We start from the raw sequence: 21,652 nt of genomic DNA, 5'->3' as shown, positions 1-21,652 counted from the left end.
TATCTGCAGATAAGTGCATGGGCTGCATGCATCACTGCCAAATGTTTTGATTGATTGCCAAGTGACATTTGTTTTATGGTAGCACATTTTTCTCTTAACACAGCTTCTTTGTGGTGTTTTTTTTTTTATAATTAATAAATAAAAACAGCAATAAATATGTAACCGTAGAGTAAAAAAAAAAAACATAGTTCTACATACAAAACAACTTTAAAAACAAAGATCCCTTAATGGCCATACGATCCATCCAATGGCCAGGGGAACTGCCAATCATTGCAACGCGCGTCTGGTCTATATTATTACGAAGACATGGAAAGTAGTAAATAAAAAAAATGATAAATGGTAAGTGTGGTGTGAGGAAGTGCAATGAGAAGGTGGAAACAAACGCGGTCAGCGGAGCAGTAGCGTCGATTTATCGTTACGCTTATTTCTATTTTATAATACATACAACCATATTTTTGCACCGCAAAGGTAAAGCAATAACAAATCCGGTTTCACTTTTGTCTATGCGTGCGGCTACGTTACATATGTTGCACAGTGGGTGCATATCAAACAGCAGTTATTAATTTTAATTGAAAATTAAAAATTTTGAAATTTAAAAAACGCACAGTTCAAAATATCAACAAAAAATAAATAAAATGTTTATTGCACATACAGTGACTCAAGAAAGGTGTTCACATGTTGATTTGTTTTTTATATTCACAATGTTTTTTAAAATCTTTTTTTTTACTTTTTTTTATAAAAATATTGTTCATGATTTAAACAAAACCATTTTAATCAAAATTGCTAACTTTTCCATATTTAGAAAAAAATCAACAAATTTTGTTAAAAATTTTTAATATTTTAATCTGCACTTTTAGAACAATTTTTGATACGCAGTTTTCTTGCCCATAACATTTAAGTAGAAGAAAGTGCAAGTCTGAAGCTGCTAAGAAAGTGCGTTGATTTAAAAACATTTTTTTTGCGAACAGATTTATTGCACTTTTCGCTTGTTACAAAAAAAAAACGACAAAAACCGTCATCAATAAAAAATCTACGAAATTTTTAGCCTCATTAAACTTGTACTTTATTCCCCTAAAAATTTTATGGGCTATAAGGGCCGAATTCACAGTGCGTAGTTAACTCAGAATCGGCAGTTAACTACAGATTTTTGTACTGAAAATTTTAGAATATTTTATTTTTTTTTTGCCCTAAATGTTCTAAAATGTTCAGATTAGAAAATTCAAAGTTTTGATGAACATTTTTTGAGTTTTTTTTTTAATTTGGATAATGTTGGAAATTTTGGTGTATATGGGTTCGGTTAAAGCATAAACAACACTTTTACTAAAAATTTAATTTTGATGCAAATTTGTTGAATTCTTCTAAATTGGTTTTGTATGGTTAAAGCATGAATAATATTTTCATAAAAATATAACAAAAAATTTTAATTGAAAAATTGTGAATTTAAAAAAAATCAACGCGTGAACACTGGTTTGAGCCACTGTAAATAATGTGATCGAAAAAAACTATAACGATTATATAATATTATAAAGGTTTATAATTGTATAAAAGAATGAATCTTCCTAATTAAAATCTTCATACCCAAAAGAATTAAAAAATTAGACGGTTATTTTCTCTTTCCTATGAAGCCGACCCATGTGAATTGTGGCAAGATAATACGGTGTTTTCATGAGGCGATCTCACAAGCAACTATTAGTTGAAAGCAACAATCGCCTGGTATGAACGGACTTTCAGCTAATCGCTTCCAATAAGGTTGGGGTTAGCCAACTTTTGATTCAACTAATTGCTTCTAAAGTTGCCTGAGAAATCTCCTAATGTGAACACCGATTAACCAACTATAAACTTAGCTGTTATTGCATTTTTTAAATGTCTTGAACTTCATTGCAATCTGGGTGTAAAAAGTACCTCAACAATCGAAATTTGTTGTGGGAGCGCTCAAAATGTATGAGTCCAAAATGATCCATTCTTTCGACATACCATAAATATGTTTGTGGAACTGGTCAACCAGACTGACTCATTTCGGACTCTTTTAGTGTCATAAATTCGAAGTTGAACATAGACAACAAAGTTCACGTAGAAGTAAAAGTTTATTAATAATCCGAATTATAAAGAACTCATTTTTTTAGCACTCAGAAAACGTAATATGACTCCTAACTTGGACTCGTATTGGCGTGCCCTTCTTAAAAAGAAAATATACTTTTTCTGACTCTTTTTCGAGAGGTACGCCTTATAATTCTGATACTTTTCTCGCTATAAAATGAGTCCGAATGTTGACAGGGTGTCCTTGGACCTAACGAAAAATATATACATACACAATTTCACTGGTCGCAAAAAACATGAAATTATTACACAAATCAGTCTCAATTAGACGTTAAAAAAAGTACCGAAAAAAATTTGTTTCATTGAAAATTCTCATTTTTGTTAGCGCTAACTGAAAAATGAAGATAGAAGCGTAAAATTTTGCTACAATCTTTTTTTTTTTGTGATTGACAATAAAATTTCTATTTGAGAGCAAAAAAAACAGTATTTTATTTGATATAGTTTGCCACACTGTGGTAGTGCTGCGATATGCCGCTGTCCACGCCAGCTTATGGACTCCGAACGTGCGATGCGTTACAAAATATGTTTAAGCATTGTTGTAGAAATAAAAACATACATAAAATAAAAAGCGCCGATAATTATAAAGCGAATGTAATTAATAAATGACGTATGCGCTAAAAATATTGGCGAACCAAACTAGAACCCAGTAAACAGAAAAAATATTTCAACAGCATTTCAGAGAACAAAATTTCGGAGGCAAGTATGTAATTTATTTTTAATTTTTTTTTTTTTGTTGGAAACTACATAAACCGCTTTTTATAAGTTGAAAATTAGTTAAGTGGATTTTTTTTAAGCGAAAAAGTAGAAAATTCGAAACTTTCCATATATATTTTTCAATCATTTGTAGCAAAAGCTTAGAGATTTTCGAGTTTTTAATGTTTTTTGTTGTTCAAGGGAGTACACAAATTATTACTTAATAATTTAAAAATTTATTTTTAACTTTTTAATTTAGCAGTCAAAATTAATCGGTATGAGAAAAAATACATACATACATATAAGCAAAAATTTGAGTTAATATTTAAAATAAAAATTTCCAAACTGAAGAATGAGAAATATTCCAACTAAAATTAGTTTTTCTTTTTCGATACGAAAAAGTTCATGGTGGTCAGCTTATGAAAAATCTAACAACTTTTCTTATTTCGTAATTAAAACTCACTTTCAACCCAACCTAACTTTCGTTTAAAATATTTGAAAGAAAAACATTTACAGGTTCTAGACCTTAAAAAATATATGTATTTACATGAGAAACCCAATAAAAAAAAAAAAGCTTACCAAAATGTTTTAGGTTTGTATTGCCGATTTTCAGCAGCCACAACAAACCTTCTTGCCAATGTCTATTTAATATCTTCTTTTAGCAAAGCAAAAAAGTGCGTTTCCCACAAAATTCACTAATAATTGCGCACCCTAATTTGCACTTAATTTTGGTTTTTGCGTTTCTTTCCGTTTTTCGTTTTTCTGGTTCTCGGTTTGTCGCCGAGTTTATATTTTTAAGTAGTTTTTTTTTTTTTTTTTGTTAATGTTTTTGCCGCTGCATCGCCGTCCAATCTTGAGTCAACGACTATGACTGTTGCACTTGCCTTTCCGCTGCTTTTTGGCGTTCAAAGTTTCTCACGCTGACACAAGTATTTAGAACGCCTTTTAAACTTAAACAAAAAAATAATAATTTAAATTCACTTTCGTAGCAGTTTGAAAATTCACTCGAATAAATTTTTGCCAGCTTTTAATTCTGACTGGTTTTGGCGATCTTCCTACTGTTTTTGAATTCAAAAAAAAAAAAAAATAAATCTTTACTACTATTTCAATAGGACAATATTAAAAATTCCTATGTACGTTTGTATGTATGTAAATACGAATGCACAAACAAGTTGTAATGTGTCTGTGCCTGTGCTTTAATTTATTATACGCGCGCTTTACTGTGGCTTTACGTAACTTCTTCCGCTTCGCACGTCCACCGTCACAAGTTGCAGCAATTGAACTGAGCTCCGCTTTGACGATTGGAAAATCATCAACTCGGCTTGGCTTAGCCAACCGTAGCACAGCGCCCATTTACGTGCTGCTCTGTCTAGTTTGTCGTCGTCGCCGGCTTTATCATCGCCCCCCTCCCCCCACCCCAACCTACCTAAATAGCTGTTCGGCGCATTCAAATCGATCGAATGGGGGGCTGCTCATCGGCTCCGGTGATCATCATTATCGCTGCTGTGTTTTTGTCTATTCTCACACACTTTGGTTGGGAATCGTTTTTTCGGTGGTTGTGGTGGTGGTGGTGGTGGTGGTAGTGGTGGTAGTGGTGGTGCTGCTGCCGCCGGCGCCGTTCTAGACAGCTGTTGGCGTGTACCTGTTTGTTGACTAGCGAATTTGAGCGCTTGGTTTGCATATTGCCGGCATTTTGAAGCAAAATCTCCATCGAGGAGCAGCATAATCGGGATGCGAGCTGATGCTGGCTGTGTGCAAGACAGAGTGCCAAAGCTACTGATCGCTAATTAAACGAATGCAAGCAACATTTTAAGTACTGACAATGCTGTCGACAACCTGACGTTAAGACGACACGATCTTTCAGGGTGTTTAAGGTGTTTTGTTTTTTTCTGTACATAGCTGGCTGGTAAAGGCTGATTAGTTAATTGGGGATCTTCAATTAAAGCTGGCTAATTATTTTATTTTCGATATTCTACAATTATATACATATATATGTATATATGTATGTGTGCATGCTTGTAGGTAAATTAACGAGTAGAAATAAATAGACAAAAAAAACGCTTTGTTGCAGTCGCTTATAATGTGATGTATATGTATGTATACTATGTATTTTTTTGTTTTCAATGTCAAAATTGTTTTTAACTCCCTCAGCACAGTTACATAAATAATCCATGACAACTTTTCGAATCGCCAATTCTGGCAGGGCTTACTGCCGAACACCGAGACGTGAACTTAGAGCTAGTGAAGGTTTTGATTCGGAGATACCGTTCAGGGAGAGGGCCTCTTCCGCTCCTATGTGACATGACATTGACCCAATTTTTGCAGCTCTTGGAGGCTAATGTACACAAAGTAATTCCGTATGTGGACGATGTTGCAGTAGTGGTTCTGAGTAAGTTCCCACAGATATTATTCCGCCTTATATAAACTTCGAATTAACTGAACAGAAAGTAAAAAAAACTAGAAAATTTTCTTTACTATACCGGCCAAGTGCCGATGCTAAGAAACGCAATGTTGGGCTGCACTCATGGAATCAGCATCGCTCAATAGTCTAAAAAAGATAAAAAAGAGGCACTGGATCATAGATGAGGTATTCACAATATGCCAAATCTTGGCAAAGATCCGCGAGAGAAGAATCGACCTATCCACCACCTATTTATCGAATTCAAAGCCGCTTTCGGTAGCTCTGTCTGAGTTTGGCATCCCCGCGAAACTGATATGGCTGTATAAAATGACGTCGAGCAATACTACCAGCTCCATCAGAATTGGGAAAGACCTCTCCAAGCCGTTTCTGATGTTGGAGAAGATAATAAGAACTGCAGAACTGAACCGCTCAGGAATACTTTTTTACAAGGGCGTGCAATTGCTGGCGTATGCGGATTACATCGGTAGCAATAACCGCGAAGTCTGTACCGGCTTTTCCTAGTTGGATAGAGAAGCAAAGCGAATGAGTCCGGCGGTCAACGAGGTATCTCCTGTCATCAAACAAACAGTAATTTCGTGAATGTAAAGAATTTCCTCTACTTTCGAACCATCATAACACCGAAAACAATGTCAGCATAGAAATCCAACGTGAAATCACTCTTGCCAACAAATGCTACTTTGGACTGAGTAGGAAATTCGGGAGTAAAGTCACTCATCATGCCCGTGTTGTTATATGGCGCAGAAGCATGGACAATGACAACATCCGATGAGGCGGGTCTTGGACTATTCGAGAGAAAGATTTTGCGGAAGATTTACGGGCCTTTACGCGTTGGCGACGGCGAGTACCGCAGACGGCCAAAATCGATTAGGCGGTTACAGCGCCAAATAAGAAGACGATCATAGATGACGCCCTAAATGCAATAACTTCGCTGGGTCTATTCGCTCGAGAATAAGAAATACAGAAAGCAGCACGGAGCCTAGATCAAAGACCTACAGGGAGAAAAGGAGTCTTTATCTTCTAGGACAGTTAGGCATAGACAATACAAATTGCCTTTACTGAAATCTTTGAATGAGATGGACCAATATTATAGAATTCAATTTACCTTCCAGAAAAGCACTCGGCGGATTTAGCAATGGCCAATGGCGATCAGACAACTCAAGTGGTCAAAGAACGCTGGGACAATCTTTCATTCACAAAAAGTTTATTTCTAGGATGGCTGATAAAAAGTTTGTTTCATTCACAATAAAGCTTCGGAGTACCTATGTTTAGAGATGTCTCAAAATTTAAATTTGGTTTAAAGGTGGCATTTTTGGAATAATTTTCAAATAGTCAAGCAGCTACCAGATTCAGTTAGAGGTTATTTACCTGACAGAATGGCAATATCGGTATTTTCTCAGACCGGCAGCTTAGGTGGAAATAAGAGTAGAACTGCAGACCAAGTCTTTTAGGCTTTAGAGCTTTCAGCACTCATGCCGCAGTATAAAACTTAAAGCTGAGTAAAGTTCTGAAAGCATGAAAAGCACTGGAATGGAATGACTTTGGGCTCCGTTTATACGGAAGTCGTTCACCACTTTTTCATAGAAATGGTAATTTGGTCATTGATGGCCTCTGCATGATCATTGCTGACATTCAAACGACACTTTCCTACAATGGACGTTTTATAAGTGCCCGCTGCAAAACATTGTCAGTTATAAGTCTTTGATAGGAGTACACCTGCATGACATGGTCACCAGTGTATTTATATGTTTTTTTTTTTTTAATTTTACAATTTGTATTTGATATGTGTTTTTAGCAGACTTCAAAAAAAGTGGGAGGCTATCAATTCATCGGAATATTTTTTATGTATGTACATATGCTACCGCATAACTTTGGACCACATTAACCGATTTCGATAACTCTTTTTCTATCGGAAAGGTAGTGCCTCTTGGGTGGTTTCATACTAATTTGGTTTAGATCCGATCATTGGATTATGAAGAAATTAACGGTACTTCTAAATTGTTGTAGGTATGAGAATTGAAGTCGGTTGTGTTTTTTGCTTAAAAATTACTTGCTAGCAATTGCAGATGGAAGCCTGTGTTTGTGCTCAATCGACAAAAACAACTTAGGGCTTGTAAGCACTACACCAATACATACGCACATTCAAGTATGTATGTATATTGAAAGCCATCAATTAGATACTATAGTTCTTTTTTTTGTTTTTGCTTAGCATTATTCTAAATATGGACTTCATACTTGGATGAATGCGAAAATCAGAGCCATTACTAATGGAAAAATAGTTATAGAAAAAAGGCATAATTAAAAAAATAATAATTTTAAACACAAAGCGTACGATACAAAAAGATTTAACGGTTTATAATAGACTAAACTGGCGAACACTAATGTACGTTATGAAAAAATGCAAAAAAAAAGTTTGCAAAAATTAAATTTGCCTTCTGAAGTGAAGTCATAAGGTGGCTTTTTTAACCAGTGGCGGCTTTTACACTGATCCAACCCGCTATAGTTCCGTTATTTGCACGTATGACAAGGGGGAACCCATGTTCACAGTTCCCAATTTGACCCACCTTCGCCACGTCGATAACGGCAATCCCAGTATTTGAGATCTCAATTTGGACATTGGGCAACTGATAGCCACAAGCAGAAGAAGTGGGAAGAGTGTCTGAAGTCCTGTAGTTGCACCTCTGTTGTGAGTAAGCTACGCTCAATCCCATGAAACCTGACGACCGATTGGTTGTTGTTCTTGTTGTTGTAGCAGCAGTACCAACCCCGTTATGAGTCATCATCCTCGTCCTTTGATTCTGCAAGACTGAGACCGATGAACCGGGAGGCGGTCTCGTGTTTGCCCTTCTTAGTGCTGCCGATACAGATAGCTGTTGAGTCTGTGGCATCACCCAGAACAGAGTTATGCTACGATGCACTTGGTCTCTCGGTTATGCCAATTCTGAACAGAATTTCCCTGGCAGTTTTCGCTCTTTGCCCTTTCCTCCTATCATGAATAAAAATTCCCTGAGGATTTCTTATTTTAAATGGCGGAGTTTAGCTGTAGTGTAAAACAGCTCTTTCGAAGTTCGAATTTCCTCCTGCCAAATTTTCGTCGAAAATGCTACTCCCTGCGAGTTAATTATTGGAGGATATCGTTCTCGGGAGCAAGTCCCGGAGACCAAACTCACGGGCAGTATTCAGAATTGGCTGATTGTCTTTGCGGGTGCTGTGGCTCGTACTGACTGCTTCTCTGTGTAGCTTGCTGAGCGCAGATATGTATCGCGTTACGCCGAACGGATTGTCTACGTCCGGCTCTGTGTGTGCTCTCCAGCTATATAGGTGTCGGGGATGTGTCCTTCCGAAGCAAGTCGTTGTTGGAGTGGTTTCCACGGTGACATATCACGTAACCGCTTCGATAGCACGGTGTTGTGCTCTTTAATCGCCAGCATCCGGTTTTTTTCGTGGAGATGTTGCTCGGACGACATAAAATGGTAAGCTGTAGCCGTACGTAGAGCTGCGTTCTGGTATATTTATAGATTCTCCACTGTATGTCGCTCATTCCTGCCAAACACACTGGCGCTGCGTAATTTGCCACTGGCGGGCCGATTACTTTGTACGCCGTGAGCAGGGTTTCATTATCGGCTCCCCAGGTGCTGCCGGCTAGCGACTTTGTTCCTGAGGTGTCCGCAAAGAAGGACAATAGGCTGTCAAACGGAAATCCATCAATGGAGAAGGTCAAACGTCAAAATTAACTTAAGTTGTCAAAACCAGTGCCATACCTATTTTCACATTTGAGGCCTTGCTTTTCGCGAACTTCTGGTAACATTTCAGATAGAACAATCCTAGGTAGTGGTTTTGAATTTATCAGTACGAAAACGTAGAACCACACGAAAATTCACATATGGGCCATTCCATGTCAAATCGACAAATGGTTTGAATCGAGCATTTTTGATTTGCTTGAATTCTGCGGAGAAATTTTCTTGTATCATATAAGAAAACTCTGCCAATGGAAAAAGTTAAAGAATTTTTTCGAAAGTTATGCAAAACTCTTAATTTCAAAATTTCCTGGGATTTTTCAAATTTATTTTATGAATATCTTAAAAACTATTACAGTTTTCTGGTGTAGTGGTTCTGGTCTCGCTTTAAAGGTGATATTTAAGGCTATAAAGAAAAATTTCAAAATTTAAAAAAAAAACCGTAGCAGCAAAAACTTATTAAAAATTTTGCAAACTTCTTTTATAAAACTTCCAACTGATCTTAAAAGATCCTGAAATTTTCAAAGTATTTTTTTTTCAAACTCTAAGTAAACTTAAGCTGAACTCAAAAAACTCAAACCTTTAAAAAAAACTTTCAGGATTTTTTAAGATCAGTTGGAGGCATTGTATAAAAAATGTATATGTATAAGTTTTTTTACGATTTTTTAAATTTCCGAATTCTGATTTTATTCTAATTATTTTGAATATATTTTTATATAGCCCTAAAAACAAGATCAGAACCATTTTTGTAACTATGTACATATAATAGTTTTCGAGATATTCTAAAAATAAACTTGCAAAATCAGAGAAATTGTGAAATCTTGAACCTTTGAAAATTTTTTAGTATTTTTTTTCTTCCTTTGGCAGAACTTTGTTATATGATAAAAAAAAAGTGCTGACAAAAATTCATCTTAATCAAAAATGGTCAATTCCAGACATTGATCGATCTCACATGGCTTGACCCATATGTATCTAGCTCAAGATTTTTTCATCTAGAGTGTAATTGGGGGGTCATCGCCTTACTTTTTTCAAAAGTAATAAAATAATGCCGGCAAAGAACAAACCTATTTAACTAACATTTTACCGAGTATAGAAGAACCTGCCGTCATCCAGTAGTAATAGCTAATGCAGCTTCTCAGAGCGAAAGAAGCGTATATTGGCGTATATTTTTCAAATAAAAAATAGCAAAATTATCATAACTAAGAACATTTACATAGTTATGTGTTTATCTACCATTTTTCTTTTGTAATTAATAATGAAGAGACACTATTAAAAACCCCTACTTCTAAAATATTGCTATTTTGCTCTTTGAGATATAGCTTTGTACATAGTATGTAAATATGTATGTATGTATCCTCAAAAACGTGTAACGCTTTAAATCAAATTTCCGCATATTTCCCCATTTAATTGCTGTTTATCAATATCGGAAATATTTCGCCAAATTGCATACCCCAACTAAATGTCGAAGCTGGTGCCCACCCCCAATGGTAATTATATGTAGTAGGGTCTATTAAAGCATTGTCATCATTACAGTTTAAATATCATTTCGCATTTCTTATGTGCTAATGTACATTTGTTTGTATGTTTGACAGCGTGAACTGTTAATTAATTTTTGCAGTAAAAAAAAAACAATTTAAGTGTCATATGAATCTGCAATTACCAGCTTGTGTACTTTATCCCAGGGGATTTGTGTGCTGTTACAAATAAGCTTTTATGTAAAAATTTAAATTCTCGTTCTCGTAAAACCTGACAAGATCTTTATGGCAGCAGCGTACTTTGCACTTGAGGATTATTCTGCACATGTCTCGCGAACCATCTGTATGTGTGTGTATATGTATGTATGTATGCGCATATGTACGTATGTAAATGTATACATATCATCGTGTTCCCCTAACATTGTGAAGAACATATTTCTTTGATGTAAGTTAATAAAAAAATATAGAGTAAAAAAAAATAAAAATAAAGAAAAACCTACGAAATATCCGCTTTTGTAAGACAAAAAACGCAAGCATTGCGATTTATTATTCAGCATTCAAAACACGTTTCGATTCAGTTGCCAATTGCCGCAGAATTGCTACTTGCTACTGATGTTGCGATGCAAGATCTAAATGTGATATTTTCAAATTAAATTTGTAGAAATTTCCTAAGAATTACTTAAATTTATAACTTTTAAAAATGCTAAAATTAAATTTATATAACTTTACAAGTTGTCTTCCATTTCAAAGAAATATTTAACTTTGCAGCACAAATGGTTCAAAGTTTAATTCGCTAAATCAATGAGAAAAAGAAAGCAGTATATATATATTTTGTGCATATCATAAAAAAAAACTATTCTTGAAGCAATGCAGTAATAAACTATGTTCTAGTTTTACGATCGCATGAAGCAGAGTTGTACGCATTCGCATGTATAGGTCGGATAGTATTTATTCCAATGAAAACATAATGTACAATTCACCTTTTTTTGTAAATAAATGTACTATACAAAAATCGTAGTGGCATGCAATCATTGTTCCAAGAAGCGTTTGTATTCTGCCAAAATTTGCTCTTCTTGCTGGAGTGGCAAGTCAAGATAGTCCTGCTCATTTGACGTCAGATCCTGATTGAAGCGTTCATATGCTTCGTATGATTCCATTTCATTCTTCATTTTGTCTAATGCTGTAGACGCGAGTGAATTGTTGCCACTAGATGTAGATGGTGTATCATCGGCGAGAATTTCCTTCGCAGCTTTGGCTATATGACTTATTTGCTTCCGCAACTCTTCTTCACTACCGAATATTTTAACTAGAAAATCAAGTGCTTTCTCAGGATTATTTTCGGTAGTCTCAAGAGCTACGCGCACCATGTTCTCGTTGAAGCCAAGCTGTTTTAACTGAAATGTAGAAAGTTTAGTATAAACTATGCACAACTATCACTAAGATTACCTGCTCCAACAAATCAGAATTTGCATCTTTCTTTGTCGGCAAATTTTGCAAGAGTGCATCAGCATTCGTTTGCAGCAAATCCAACTGCAAAATTGTTAATTGATATGAAAAAATATAGTACTTGGACCATCTTTAGCACACATACCGCTTGCTGAAGATCATTTTTTGATTGTTTAAGTGCCGCAACGACAAGATCATGCTGAAATCCCATTTCCATTAGTGTACATACACTCCGTGGGTTTACCCAATCCTTGTCGTTGCTTGTGCGCGACAATTTGGCATTTAATTTACGCTCTTTTTGTGAACGTAATCTTGCTGCACTCTTTTTTTCCCTTCGTTCATGTATGAAAGTGATGGCCTGTTCCAAATTTCCACTACAAGCTCGGAGTCCCAAACGTGCTTCGAAAGGTTCATATCCCATCTCCACCAGCGTCATAACGGAGGCGTCATCCACTTTCAATTCACGCAACTCGGCGGCGGCCACCTCTAACCGTTCATAAGCTTCATTCCGTCTGTTCTGATGGAAGAAGACCACACCTTGCAGCAGATGTAGTCGCATTAGAAGAGCACGTTCAGGACATGCGTTCCCTTTAAGTGCAATCAAACGGTTCATATTCTCACCGTAGCTTCGGCGAAAGCTGCGCTCACATATCTCCAAACGCCTTTGAGCATCCGGCAACTGAGTGACATTCTAGCAATTTTAATTTATTTTTTAAATAAAATTGCAACGTACATATGTACATACAAGCAACCAAACTTACTTTGAGACATAAGTAACACCAAACTATGTCCAAATTTATTAAAGCGTAATTATCCACCGATTCCAAAAATTGTGAATTGCAAGTGGAAAACTTTTCATCAGCTTCGAGCAGCAAAATTAAGGCTTCGTCATAGTGTTGTCTTTTCATAGCCGCCCGAGCCTTTTCACAGAAGCCCATCGCCATCAAAAGCGCACGGTTTTCATTTGGGGGCAGAAATACAAGATTACCGTCTTGATCTTCCATCTAAAAATTAAAAAATAACTATATATATATTTATAAGGACATTAGATACTAGCCTCGAAGAGTTGCCTTTCTGAGTCAACGATGGCCTCGACATCCATTTTAATTTTGCGAATACGATCGTACATCGCTTCTTTCGAATTTGATTCTGTGCGATCAACATCACTGATTATTACCATCAACTGCTGATTATTTTTTATACCTAGACAATTAGTTTTCGTAAATTTTTCACCATATACTTATTGTGTTGCTTAACAAACCTTGCAAGTCGAGCGCTTTTTCTGGATCAATAATTTTTCCTGATGATATGCATTTTACACGGTTTGGATCGCTGACCTGCAATTTTTCGGCAATTCTTTTTTGTAATTCGGTTCCTAAGCCATTTAATGGGCATTTTACTTCCAGCATATTTTGTGTGCCTTCTTGATTATTAATACGCCTTACGCTGAACGTGGCAAGACCTACAGAGATTAATGTAGAAGGTTAATATAAAAAAGATTCTATCCAACTACATTGCCAGCCAAATACCTACCAGTTTCATTAAACTCCTTTCGTGTAGCCAGCTTTCGTAATGCGCCATCCTGCAGCTCCGTCAACGCTAGTTTGCAGTTTGATATGCTTATACTTAAGCTTGTGCTAAAATCTTGAGCAAGTCGCTAAAATTTATAATCAAAATATAGTATTTTATAAAATTCTAATTAGGCAAAGAACACTCACATCAATTTCAGATTCTACGCTACCAATATCCGAATAATAGTAGGGCTCTTCCCACAATTTAATACCCAATTGTTGAAGTCGGGCCCTAACCTGAATGATGACATTGTCTATATGCGACATGATAGTGCAGAAATTGAGAAATAGCAGCAAAAAAAACAAATCGACTTTTGCGTAAACTTTCTTCAATGAATTTATAAACAAATTCAACGTATTTCACAATTTCATTGGCCAAGAGAATTTGTTTTACTTTGTTTATTTTGTATCTCTGTTTATTGTATTTTGTATATTTTGCTGTAAACAAGGAAAATCAAAATATGACAAAGCAAAAACGTAATTACCATATGATCGCCAGCAACAGAGTTGCATTTGCTAACGTTCACCAATTGACCAAAATGAAGTAAAGTAACGAATACATAAGTGAAGAATATATATTTTGGCTAATTAACTTTGTGCATAAGTGGTACACATATTAAGCTCACGTACAAGTCCTAAGCGATTGAGTAGAGTGAGGTGGAGAAATATTGCCACAATTACGTGACATTTCACTCCGTCCGCTTATTTCCATTATGACCAGTGCATGATTTCAATACACCAATTCTTATGGCAGCACTTATAGGAAGGCATTGGATACTTATATAGCTGGCTTAAAGCTTAAACAGACGGCAGCGTTGATCCGGACTAACTCGGACTTGATCCGGATCAACTGAAGGTAATATTTTGGTACTGGAGACTAGAGAAATTAAAAATACGTCGTTTCGAAAAGGAAACAGGTACTTTTATGTTTTCTCCTTTATATTCAATGAAAGAAAAAATTGCTAAGTCCAAAGGAAACTCTAAAGAATTGATAAGGCAAAATTAGTACGAAATGGTTTAATAAATATCGATTCTCTATGATTCGTATGGAGTTTTGCTTTGATTTAAATGTTTGGCGAAATACTTTAAGAAAATGGCTTAAGAAGTTTTTTCCCTCTCCTGTAAAATTTTTTAGTTGCGAATTAGAAACTTGATTAAGCAGCGTTTGCATTGCTCAACTTATTTTTCAAGTTTTTGTTGAATGTGAGGGTTGAATAGTGCAAACGGCCTTTCATCAAACTGCTTTCAATCAAGTTCGTCGGCAGCCAATTTTCGTTCAAATTTTGAGTCAATTAATCGCCTGTGAACAATGCTTTATATTAGTTGTCTTCATCAGAAGAGATCGACTGTTGATAAACTTGATAAAACGATAAATTTATCATTTTGATAAATGAACTGTCAAACTTTTTATGGAAATCTATTAAACCAAACTTTAACAAATTATCAAACGCTTTTGGTGGATAAATGTATAAACTTAAGCAAAATTCAACCCTGACAAGTTGCCAGGCGGTCACTTTTGCTACAAAAAAATAAAAAGCAAATGAACACAATGGACGACGTAAGAATGAGAGGTAACTAGCCATGTAAGTTAAATAATAAACAATTTTATGCAATTATTTACCAAGGTGCGCTCATGAAAGTATGCGGATAAACTGATAAATTTAAGGAATTTATTCCTTTATCACTTTACATAAAGAAGCCTAAGTAGCTGTGTTGAACGAAAGAACAGAACAACAGACAGAGGAACAGCTTTACGTTCTTTGGTAATACTTTTTCATTTTTTGCGTGTTGGGTGACGTATCTTCTGAAATTTTTTGTTGCCACTGACATTTGTTTGTCGTTACTTGTGATTTTGAAAGCTGGAATCCAAAACAGAAAAGAGGCGCTGCCAAGTCGCTGCATTAGGATTTTGCACGCATTCGGCTCGTACAAATTCTAATAGTGTTAAGTGGACAAACAGAAGTTCGAAATTGGCTTTTTCGACGCTGCAAAAAGAATAAATTTTAAACGACACACGATTAATTGAAGTTTATCAAAGCGAAAACTATTTGTTTGTTATAAAAATATGGCCAACGCGGAGATGGATATGAAGGCGAACCTGACGGATCTGTCTAAAATACCCGTCAAGGAGTTTGAGAAGCACTTTCGTGATTGGATGGAACGCGACGATGTAGCGCGGGCACTACAGGCAAAGTTGCGAACTGATCTCATATCAAATTTCAACAAAACTGCGTTAGGTGAGCATTTTGTTTACAAATATTAATCTAGGCTTTTTTCAGTTGTTTTGAGAGGCTTTCATCAATGAATATACTCGTACAAGCAATTGAGGTTCATTCATGAATTGGGTTTGTTTACATGTTTTTTTGCTCGTTTCCTTACTGCATTACCATAGCGACCGAATTCATCGATAACTATTAATCGGCAATGCAGGGCTACGTTAAAGCAGTGCACTCAATGGGACATGAATTTTAAAATCGTTTGTTAAATTTAAGTGTTAATTCTCTGTGCTTCCAGGACGCCAAATATTGGCACAGACCACTACCACCACCACGGGTGGTTCAACGCATCGATTAACACTGTCGCCATTAGTGTTGGCGCTTAATACACTCGTCGCTGAATTCCTCTATGCACAGAACTGCCATTTCACGCTGTCAGTATTTTGCACTGAAGTACCGTTTCGAAACACACTTCCGGATTTTGAAAACTCGCAGCACTTCCGTTTCACTGGCGATGAAATTAAAGAGATCCTGGAAGCCATCTTTGAAAAAACGTCCTATGAGGCATCATTTAAAAATAGCATTATTAGAAAATATGAAGGAGCCAAAAATGTTTCGTTGTTGATGTTGATTCTTCGTTACCTATTGAGGCAAAAAGAGGAATGCGTGAAGAAAATTGCATCTATTAAATCAGGAGTCGTCACTGAAGGAACACAAACAACAGAAGTAATGAGTAAACCATGCACAACTGATGGTCCCTTGACCCAAACGGATAGCTTTGAAACGCGGAGAGCAAAAACAGAGATTAGTAATAGTAATATGAGATATCTTAACAAGTACCTGATGATACTATCGACTAAAGTAAAAGAAATGTCCGAGCAGTTTGAAGAGTTGCGAAATAAACGTTATACTACATTGCCGAGCACTCGCCTAACAAAATCTGTACGAACGCGGCGGTATGAAAAGCTGAACCGCAGTCTGGAGAGGATTATGGATCAGCTGAAGCATATGACGCACACTAAGCGTAAAAGTAAACAAGTTATGGCCGTTGTATCGTCTGTCGATGCATTGGCGGCACAATTTACAAAATGCGTTGAGAGTTTTAGAACAGTTTCGAAGGACTTGATCGCTAGCAGTGAGAAACATAAGCAACTACAAAGTACAGCGCCGCATAAACCACTCAACTCACAGGTTGCAGTGCAGGTGGACCTTTTTAGTGAACGAGCTCAAGGTGGTGAACAAAAGCAGCCTACCGATGAAAAGACATATACTGACTGGGTGTACGAGATGCGCCATACAAAGAACGGGCAGAAATTTTTAGATAGAGTAAAAAATGAGAAACTCAGCTTTTTAAATTAATAACTTTATTATATTTTAAAATTGTGATTAGATCGAAGCTTCACTCAAAAAGGCACTAAATAGACAACGTGAGCTATTGAGAAATGAATCCGAGGAAAAATTGCAGCATCAAAAAGAGTTACTAAAAATACAATACAAGGAAAAGTTAATGGAGGTAATATTAACATAGCCATGTACATAAATTAGTGACTACATTTCATTGTAACTTCTTTGTTTGTTTATCTACAGCATGTTAGCCGTCTTCCAGCATATGATTGCTCTACAGAAGCGCGCAAGCTTAACGAAACTATAGGACAGCAATTACAAGAATTCGAAACTCGTCACGCGGTGTTATTGCAGAAAATTCAAGAAGCTAATAGCGTTGGAGCAACGGAATGTATTCCAGTGGGTAATGCGACAAGCGAAATGACTGAAGAAATCGTGCGAAGAGTTGTTAAAGAAATGGTAATTACACCTTACACTACAATTACACCTCGCAGAGATATCGTTCATTTACTAAAAGACGGGTATCCTTCAAAAAATTAGAATTTTAATTTAATGATGCAGAGATAGTAATTATAGAGGCGTTTGACACCGTCTGTTATTCCACGCTACTAGAAGTCATTAAGGCTTCCTCTCTCCCACAAGGATTCAAACGGTAGCACGGCTATCTCCAGGCTTTCTCGCTTCTTCACTGCAAGGAGCTTAACACTGTTCCCAACGAAATCAACGGCGACCCTCTTCACAACCTGGACGAAGTAGGTTAGGCTTCAATTAAACATTCACGTCAATAGCACACCAATTCCGACAGTGAACAACCCCGATCTCCTCCGCGCATAATAACCGCAAAAACAACAACGCACATGTTTGGTCGCCGGGGACTAGTTGGACGCAGTGGACGACGCTGCAGACTTGTCAGAACGCCGCACTCCGGACAGCGACAGGGTGCCTTCTGATGTCGCCTGACTACCACCTACACAGCGAGGCCCAAATGCTTCCCTTAAGAAAGCACAATAAAATACTCTGTAAGCAGTTTCTGGTGGGGTGCCACAGAAGTAAACACCCTAACAAACTCTTGCTAGAGGAGGAGCCTCTGCTCAGGCACGTTAGAGGGCACCTATTCATTTATAAGGACACGGTCCAGACTTACATTGACCAACCGATCCACCATTCATAGTCTGGATACTGTAGCCGCCTTAACAGATACCTGTCCAGACTCAACCCCAATATCCCCAATGAGTGTCCGGCATGTGGAGACTCCCCACACGACACCAAACACCTCTTTATACGCCAGCTCAATTCCACTCAACTAACACCCCTCTCCCTTTGGTCCGACCCTATTGAAACTGTCTGTTTCCTGGGCCTACCATTAGTTGAACTTGATGACAACGATTGTACGGATTAGTAGTTCCGCTACAACAACAACAAAACTATGTTGAGAAAATTGAAAAATTTAAACGCCTTTTTTGAGTCTTCATAGTCTTTTATTTTATGATCGATATGAAAAATCATGAAGGGGCGCTAATTTTTATATATGGATCTGTATTCATATGGAGTAGTAGTTTATGTTGAAAGGCTGGCTTTGGTATAATGCGGCATTCGTTGCATACGATTGCGAATGACTCACTGGCGCCGAGCCGTTGAAGAACTTTTGGCAAATAAACGTGCAAAAAATAGTTCCGATACTAACAAGCCAATATTCTTATTAAGTCTCGTCAAAAAATTCCTTGTCGTTTAAAGGACATGAACTACTATTCCATACGAACACAGATATGTACTTGTTTATATGTATTCCGCATTTAAGGAACCTAAAACAAATCCAGTCGCACCTATTTGCTCCGATCGACGCAAAAAGCATTCAGCCCAAGCTGCCAGAACCCGTGATCCCCTTATCAAGGATGTAGTAAATACACAAAAGCAACTACAAAAAATGGTAAAAAGCATAACGCAGCAAGAGCGTAACGTCGACCAAATCGTCCACGATGCGAGGTAAGTAAAAGATCGACACATATTTAGAATCCTGATAAGCTTGCTTAATGCGTTTCGATTTTTGTGCTTTAATAGAATGCGCATTCAAGAACTTGAAAATGAAAGCAACCAGTTGGAGTTAAATTTCCGCAATTATCTAGAGCGGCAGCGCCTACAGGCTGAGACAATGCGCGAGGTAGTGTCCAGTCTTTCCGAAAACAACCAAAAAGAAAAAGAGTGCCTGAAAGTCAGTGCTAATTATCGTGCCAATTTGAAAAATATTCGGGAATCCGCGGCGCTGAGGACCGAAACTGACCGGAGAAGTATGAAAGGAAGGCCTCGTAATAAAGCTCTAAAACCAAAAGATTCTCTAGTAGATTTCACTGACCAGGAGAATAAAAGTCCCAATCTGGAATATCGTAACGCAATTTTAGACGCGAAAGCAAAGCTATTCCAAAGTGATTGTACAGCTCCATGTGCAATCAGTGAAAAGGCTGGATGTGATGATGTAGAGCGAAGTATGGCCGGTGTTGAACAATTTTACTATAATCGAAATTTTGGTAAATTCGATTCACGGAGTAACTTGCTATCTAAAAATGCCTATACAGGTCAATTAAATCAGAAGCCATCATCACTTGTGGTGAATACTTCGAAACTAACACTTACCTCCCTTTCTACGCTTCCCCTCACCTCAACAGACATAACTTTTAGCATCGACACTAACGCATTGAGCGCAAAAAGTAATGGAGCTCCGCTTGAAAAAAGTTATGCAATGCTTCCGAATACTCCACAAATAATTATGCGAAAATCTGCGCTTCACAGTGAACAAGGTTCTCTAACTACAATCAGGGATGCTGAAGAAGCAATAATTACGAAGCGATTGTCACCATTATCAGACGCAGCTGTTGCGACAGTAATAGCACAAACAGCAACGGCGCCTACTGTTGCAGGAGCTGCTGCTGCCAATGGTGAATGGGATATAAATGACATGAGGCGCTTCCGGGAAGCTTTGACGAAGCAATCGGAATCTGATACGTCAACTTCCACTAATGACGATGGAATCCTAGCAAATCAAAGTATCAGTGATCTTAGTATGAATAGCATTGATAGCATCGGACGTGCGGTAGGAAGAAGAACTCATTCAAACTCGAGCCTACAGTGCAGCAATGAACGGCTGCTGGTGAGTGGCGAGAAAGACACAGGCGCTTTTTCGGGTAAGCCCAGTTCAACAACGAATCCAGTCACAACTTCAACAAAGTTGGTAGAGACCATAGAACGAATGCATCGGATTTTTACTGAAACCACGACGAACGCAACGAAAGAAAATCATCCACAAACACAGGTGCAAATGCAACAAAAACAGGAACTTAAACAGCGGCAGGAAGTCAACAATCAACACCAGCATAGGAAACACTTTAAGTCAACACCTCAAACTCAGGATACCAGAAAAAATGTCCGCTCGTTGAGCGATGAACCAAGCACCTCAGCAGAAGCTAACGCTAAAGCAGCGGGGAACAGGAATATTCGAAAGGAGAAAAAACCACAAACCTCACAATGCATGGAGCAGTCCACTAATCAACCGTTAAACATATTTCCCCCCACCGAAATTACGGCGGACGACGTTACGGCGAAAACAACTGGTGATGGCACAGAGCCGCAATGCTACAACATTACTGTTGCCAATGCTGCTAATAACAATGAGGCATTAGCTCCAAAAATTTCTTCTACAACTTTTTCCATATGCCTGGAGGATAATCTGAAGGAAGTTGTTAGTGTGTCCTCGATTGAAATCGCCAGTATGGTCGAGGCAGTCGATGAGGAAATCGAATTGGATGAATTGGTATCCGATGTAGAAGACGAAGAAGAGGAAGAAGAGGAAGAGCAGGAGGAGGAAGAGGAACCTATGGGCGGCGTAAAAATAAGCACTGACACCATGCTTGCCATCGAAAAGGTTTCAGGTGTTAGTACTAGTTCCAGTAGCGCGCTAAGCATGTCACACGGCGGCGGAGTAAATACCAGAATGCATAGCGATAGTGGCAGCGATTTCTGGCGGTAGGAAGGTGTTAATAAAAATTGCATAGACTACAATTATTTTGATCAAAACTTTACATGGATTAAAAAAGCAAACGTAGTTGAAAATTTAATTAGCTTATGATAAACTTTTTTAATTTAAGTTTTGATACCTATCTATTTTTAAAAGATTATAATTACATAATTGAGTAAGTGTTGGATAAAATTTAATTGGAAATTATTTGTAGCTACGTACGTAATGACAATAAAGTATGTATAAATCTGTACCTTAAAGTAAAAAAAAAAAGTTTTATAAGTATCTAAAAAACGTAGATTCCAAGCATTTCTGCATAGGCACTATAATTGAATAATAGCCGGTTTCACCAGAAAATTAAGTTGAAAATGATTTTTTTATTTTCTGTCAATTTCCACATAAAACTCAAAAAATTAAATTATTTCAACTTAAATTAATAATAATAACATTAATAATAGATTGCCGTTTACACATAAGTGTTTGGCTGAGTTTCTGCGATTTGTGACGTGCGCCTTGATGTTGTCACACAAAGGGCAGGGACCTACAGTTTTACGCCGACTCCGAACCGCGACTGTATTTTTATAAGAAGTTATATCTTAACTTTTTTTTTTATTTTGACCGAAAAAATTAAAGTCAATTTGTAACTTT

General features: G+C 37.1%; 2 protein-coding genes and 1 long non-coding RNA gene across 3 annotated transcripts; 1 reads left to right on the top strand and 2 right to left on the bottom strand.

The window, feature by feature from the left end:
- Positions 1-3,569: 3,569 nt before the first annotated feature.
- On the bottom strand, positions 3,570-4,135 carry LOC108372313 (uncharacterized). Its single transcript, XR_001848842.1, has 2 exons — positions 3,928-4,135; positions 3,570-3,740 (listed from the first exon to the last, which is right to left on the bottom strand). It is a non-coding gene; the product is annotated as an uncharacterized LOC108372313 (long non-coding RNA).
- Positions 4,136-11,350: 7,215 nt separating this feature from the next.
- On the bottom strand, positions 11,351-13,922 carry LOC108372294 (NEDD8 ultimate buster 1). Its single transcript, XM_017627948.1, has 8 exons — positions 13,586-13,922; positions 13,401-13,524; positions 13,129-13,329; positions 12,925-13,070; positions 12,629-12,871; positions 12,013-12,558; positions 11,868-11,951; positions 11,351-11,815 (listed from the first exon to the last, which is right to left on the bottom strand). Exons 1-8 carry the CDS (start codon positions 13,703-13,705, stop codon positions 11,450-11,452), a joined length of 1,830 nt encoding a protein of 609 aa, XP_017483437.1. The 5' UTR covers positions 13,706-13,922; the 3' UTR covers positions 11,351-11,449.
- A 1,197-nt stretch (positions 13,923-15,119) lies between these two features.
- Positions 15,120-21,080, top strand: unc (uncoordinated). Its single transcript, XM_017627936.1, has 6 exons — positions 15,120-15,675; positions 15,953-16,980; positions 17,045-17,167; positions 17,242-17,457; positions 18,797-18,981; positions 19,057-21,080. Exons 1-6 carry the CDS (start codon positions 15,504-15,506, stop codon positions 21,014-21,016), a joined length of 3,684 nt encoding a protein of 1,227 aa, XP_017483425.1. The 5' UTR covers positions 15,120-15,503; the 3' UTR covers positions 21,017-21,080.
- The last annotated feature ends 572 nt before the right edge of the window (positions 21,081-21,652 follow it).

The sequence above is a fragment of the Rhagoletis zephyria genome, unplaced genomic scaffold (genome assembly GCF_001687245.7).
Source record: "Rhagoletis zephyria isolate East Lansing unplaced genomic scaffold, Rhagoletis_zephyria_1.1 Rzeph_scaffold_00073, whole genome shotgun sequence".
In the NCBI taxonomy this organism is placed as follows: Eukaryota; Metazoa; Arthropoda; class Insecta; order Diptera; family Tephritidae; genus Rhagoletis; species Rhagoletis zephyria.
The sequence above is the reverse complement of the archived record's forward strand: the minus strand, read 5'-3'. Positions and strand labels throughout refer to the sequence as shown.

Bases quoted from the DNA above. Each gene is read 5' to 3' on its own strand.
- unc (XM_017627936.1), top strand. From the start codon at position 15,504: ATGGCCAACGCGGAGATGGATATGAAGGCGAACCTGACGGATCTGTCT. The intron at 16,981-17,044 runs GTAAAAAATGAG...AATTGTGATTAG, and splicing joins GGCAGAAATTTTTAGATAGA to ATCGAAGCTTCACTCAAAAA. The intron at 18,982-19,056 runs GTAAGTAAAAGA...GTGCTTTAATAG, and splicing joins CAAATCGTCCACGATGCGAG to AATGCGCATTCAAGAACTTG.
- LOC108372294 (XM_017627948.1), bottom strand. From the start codon at position 13,705: ATGTCGCATATAGACAATGTCATCATTCAGGTTAGGGCCCGACTTCAA. The intron at 13,525-13,585 runs GTGAGTGTTCTT...TATAAATTTTAG, and splicing joins GCGTAGAATCTGAAATTGAT to CGACTTGCTCAAGATTTTAG. The intron at 11,952-12,012 runs GTATGTGTGCTA...ACAATTTTGCAG, and splicing joins AAAATGATCTTCAGCAAGCG to TTGGATTTGCTGCAAACGAA.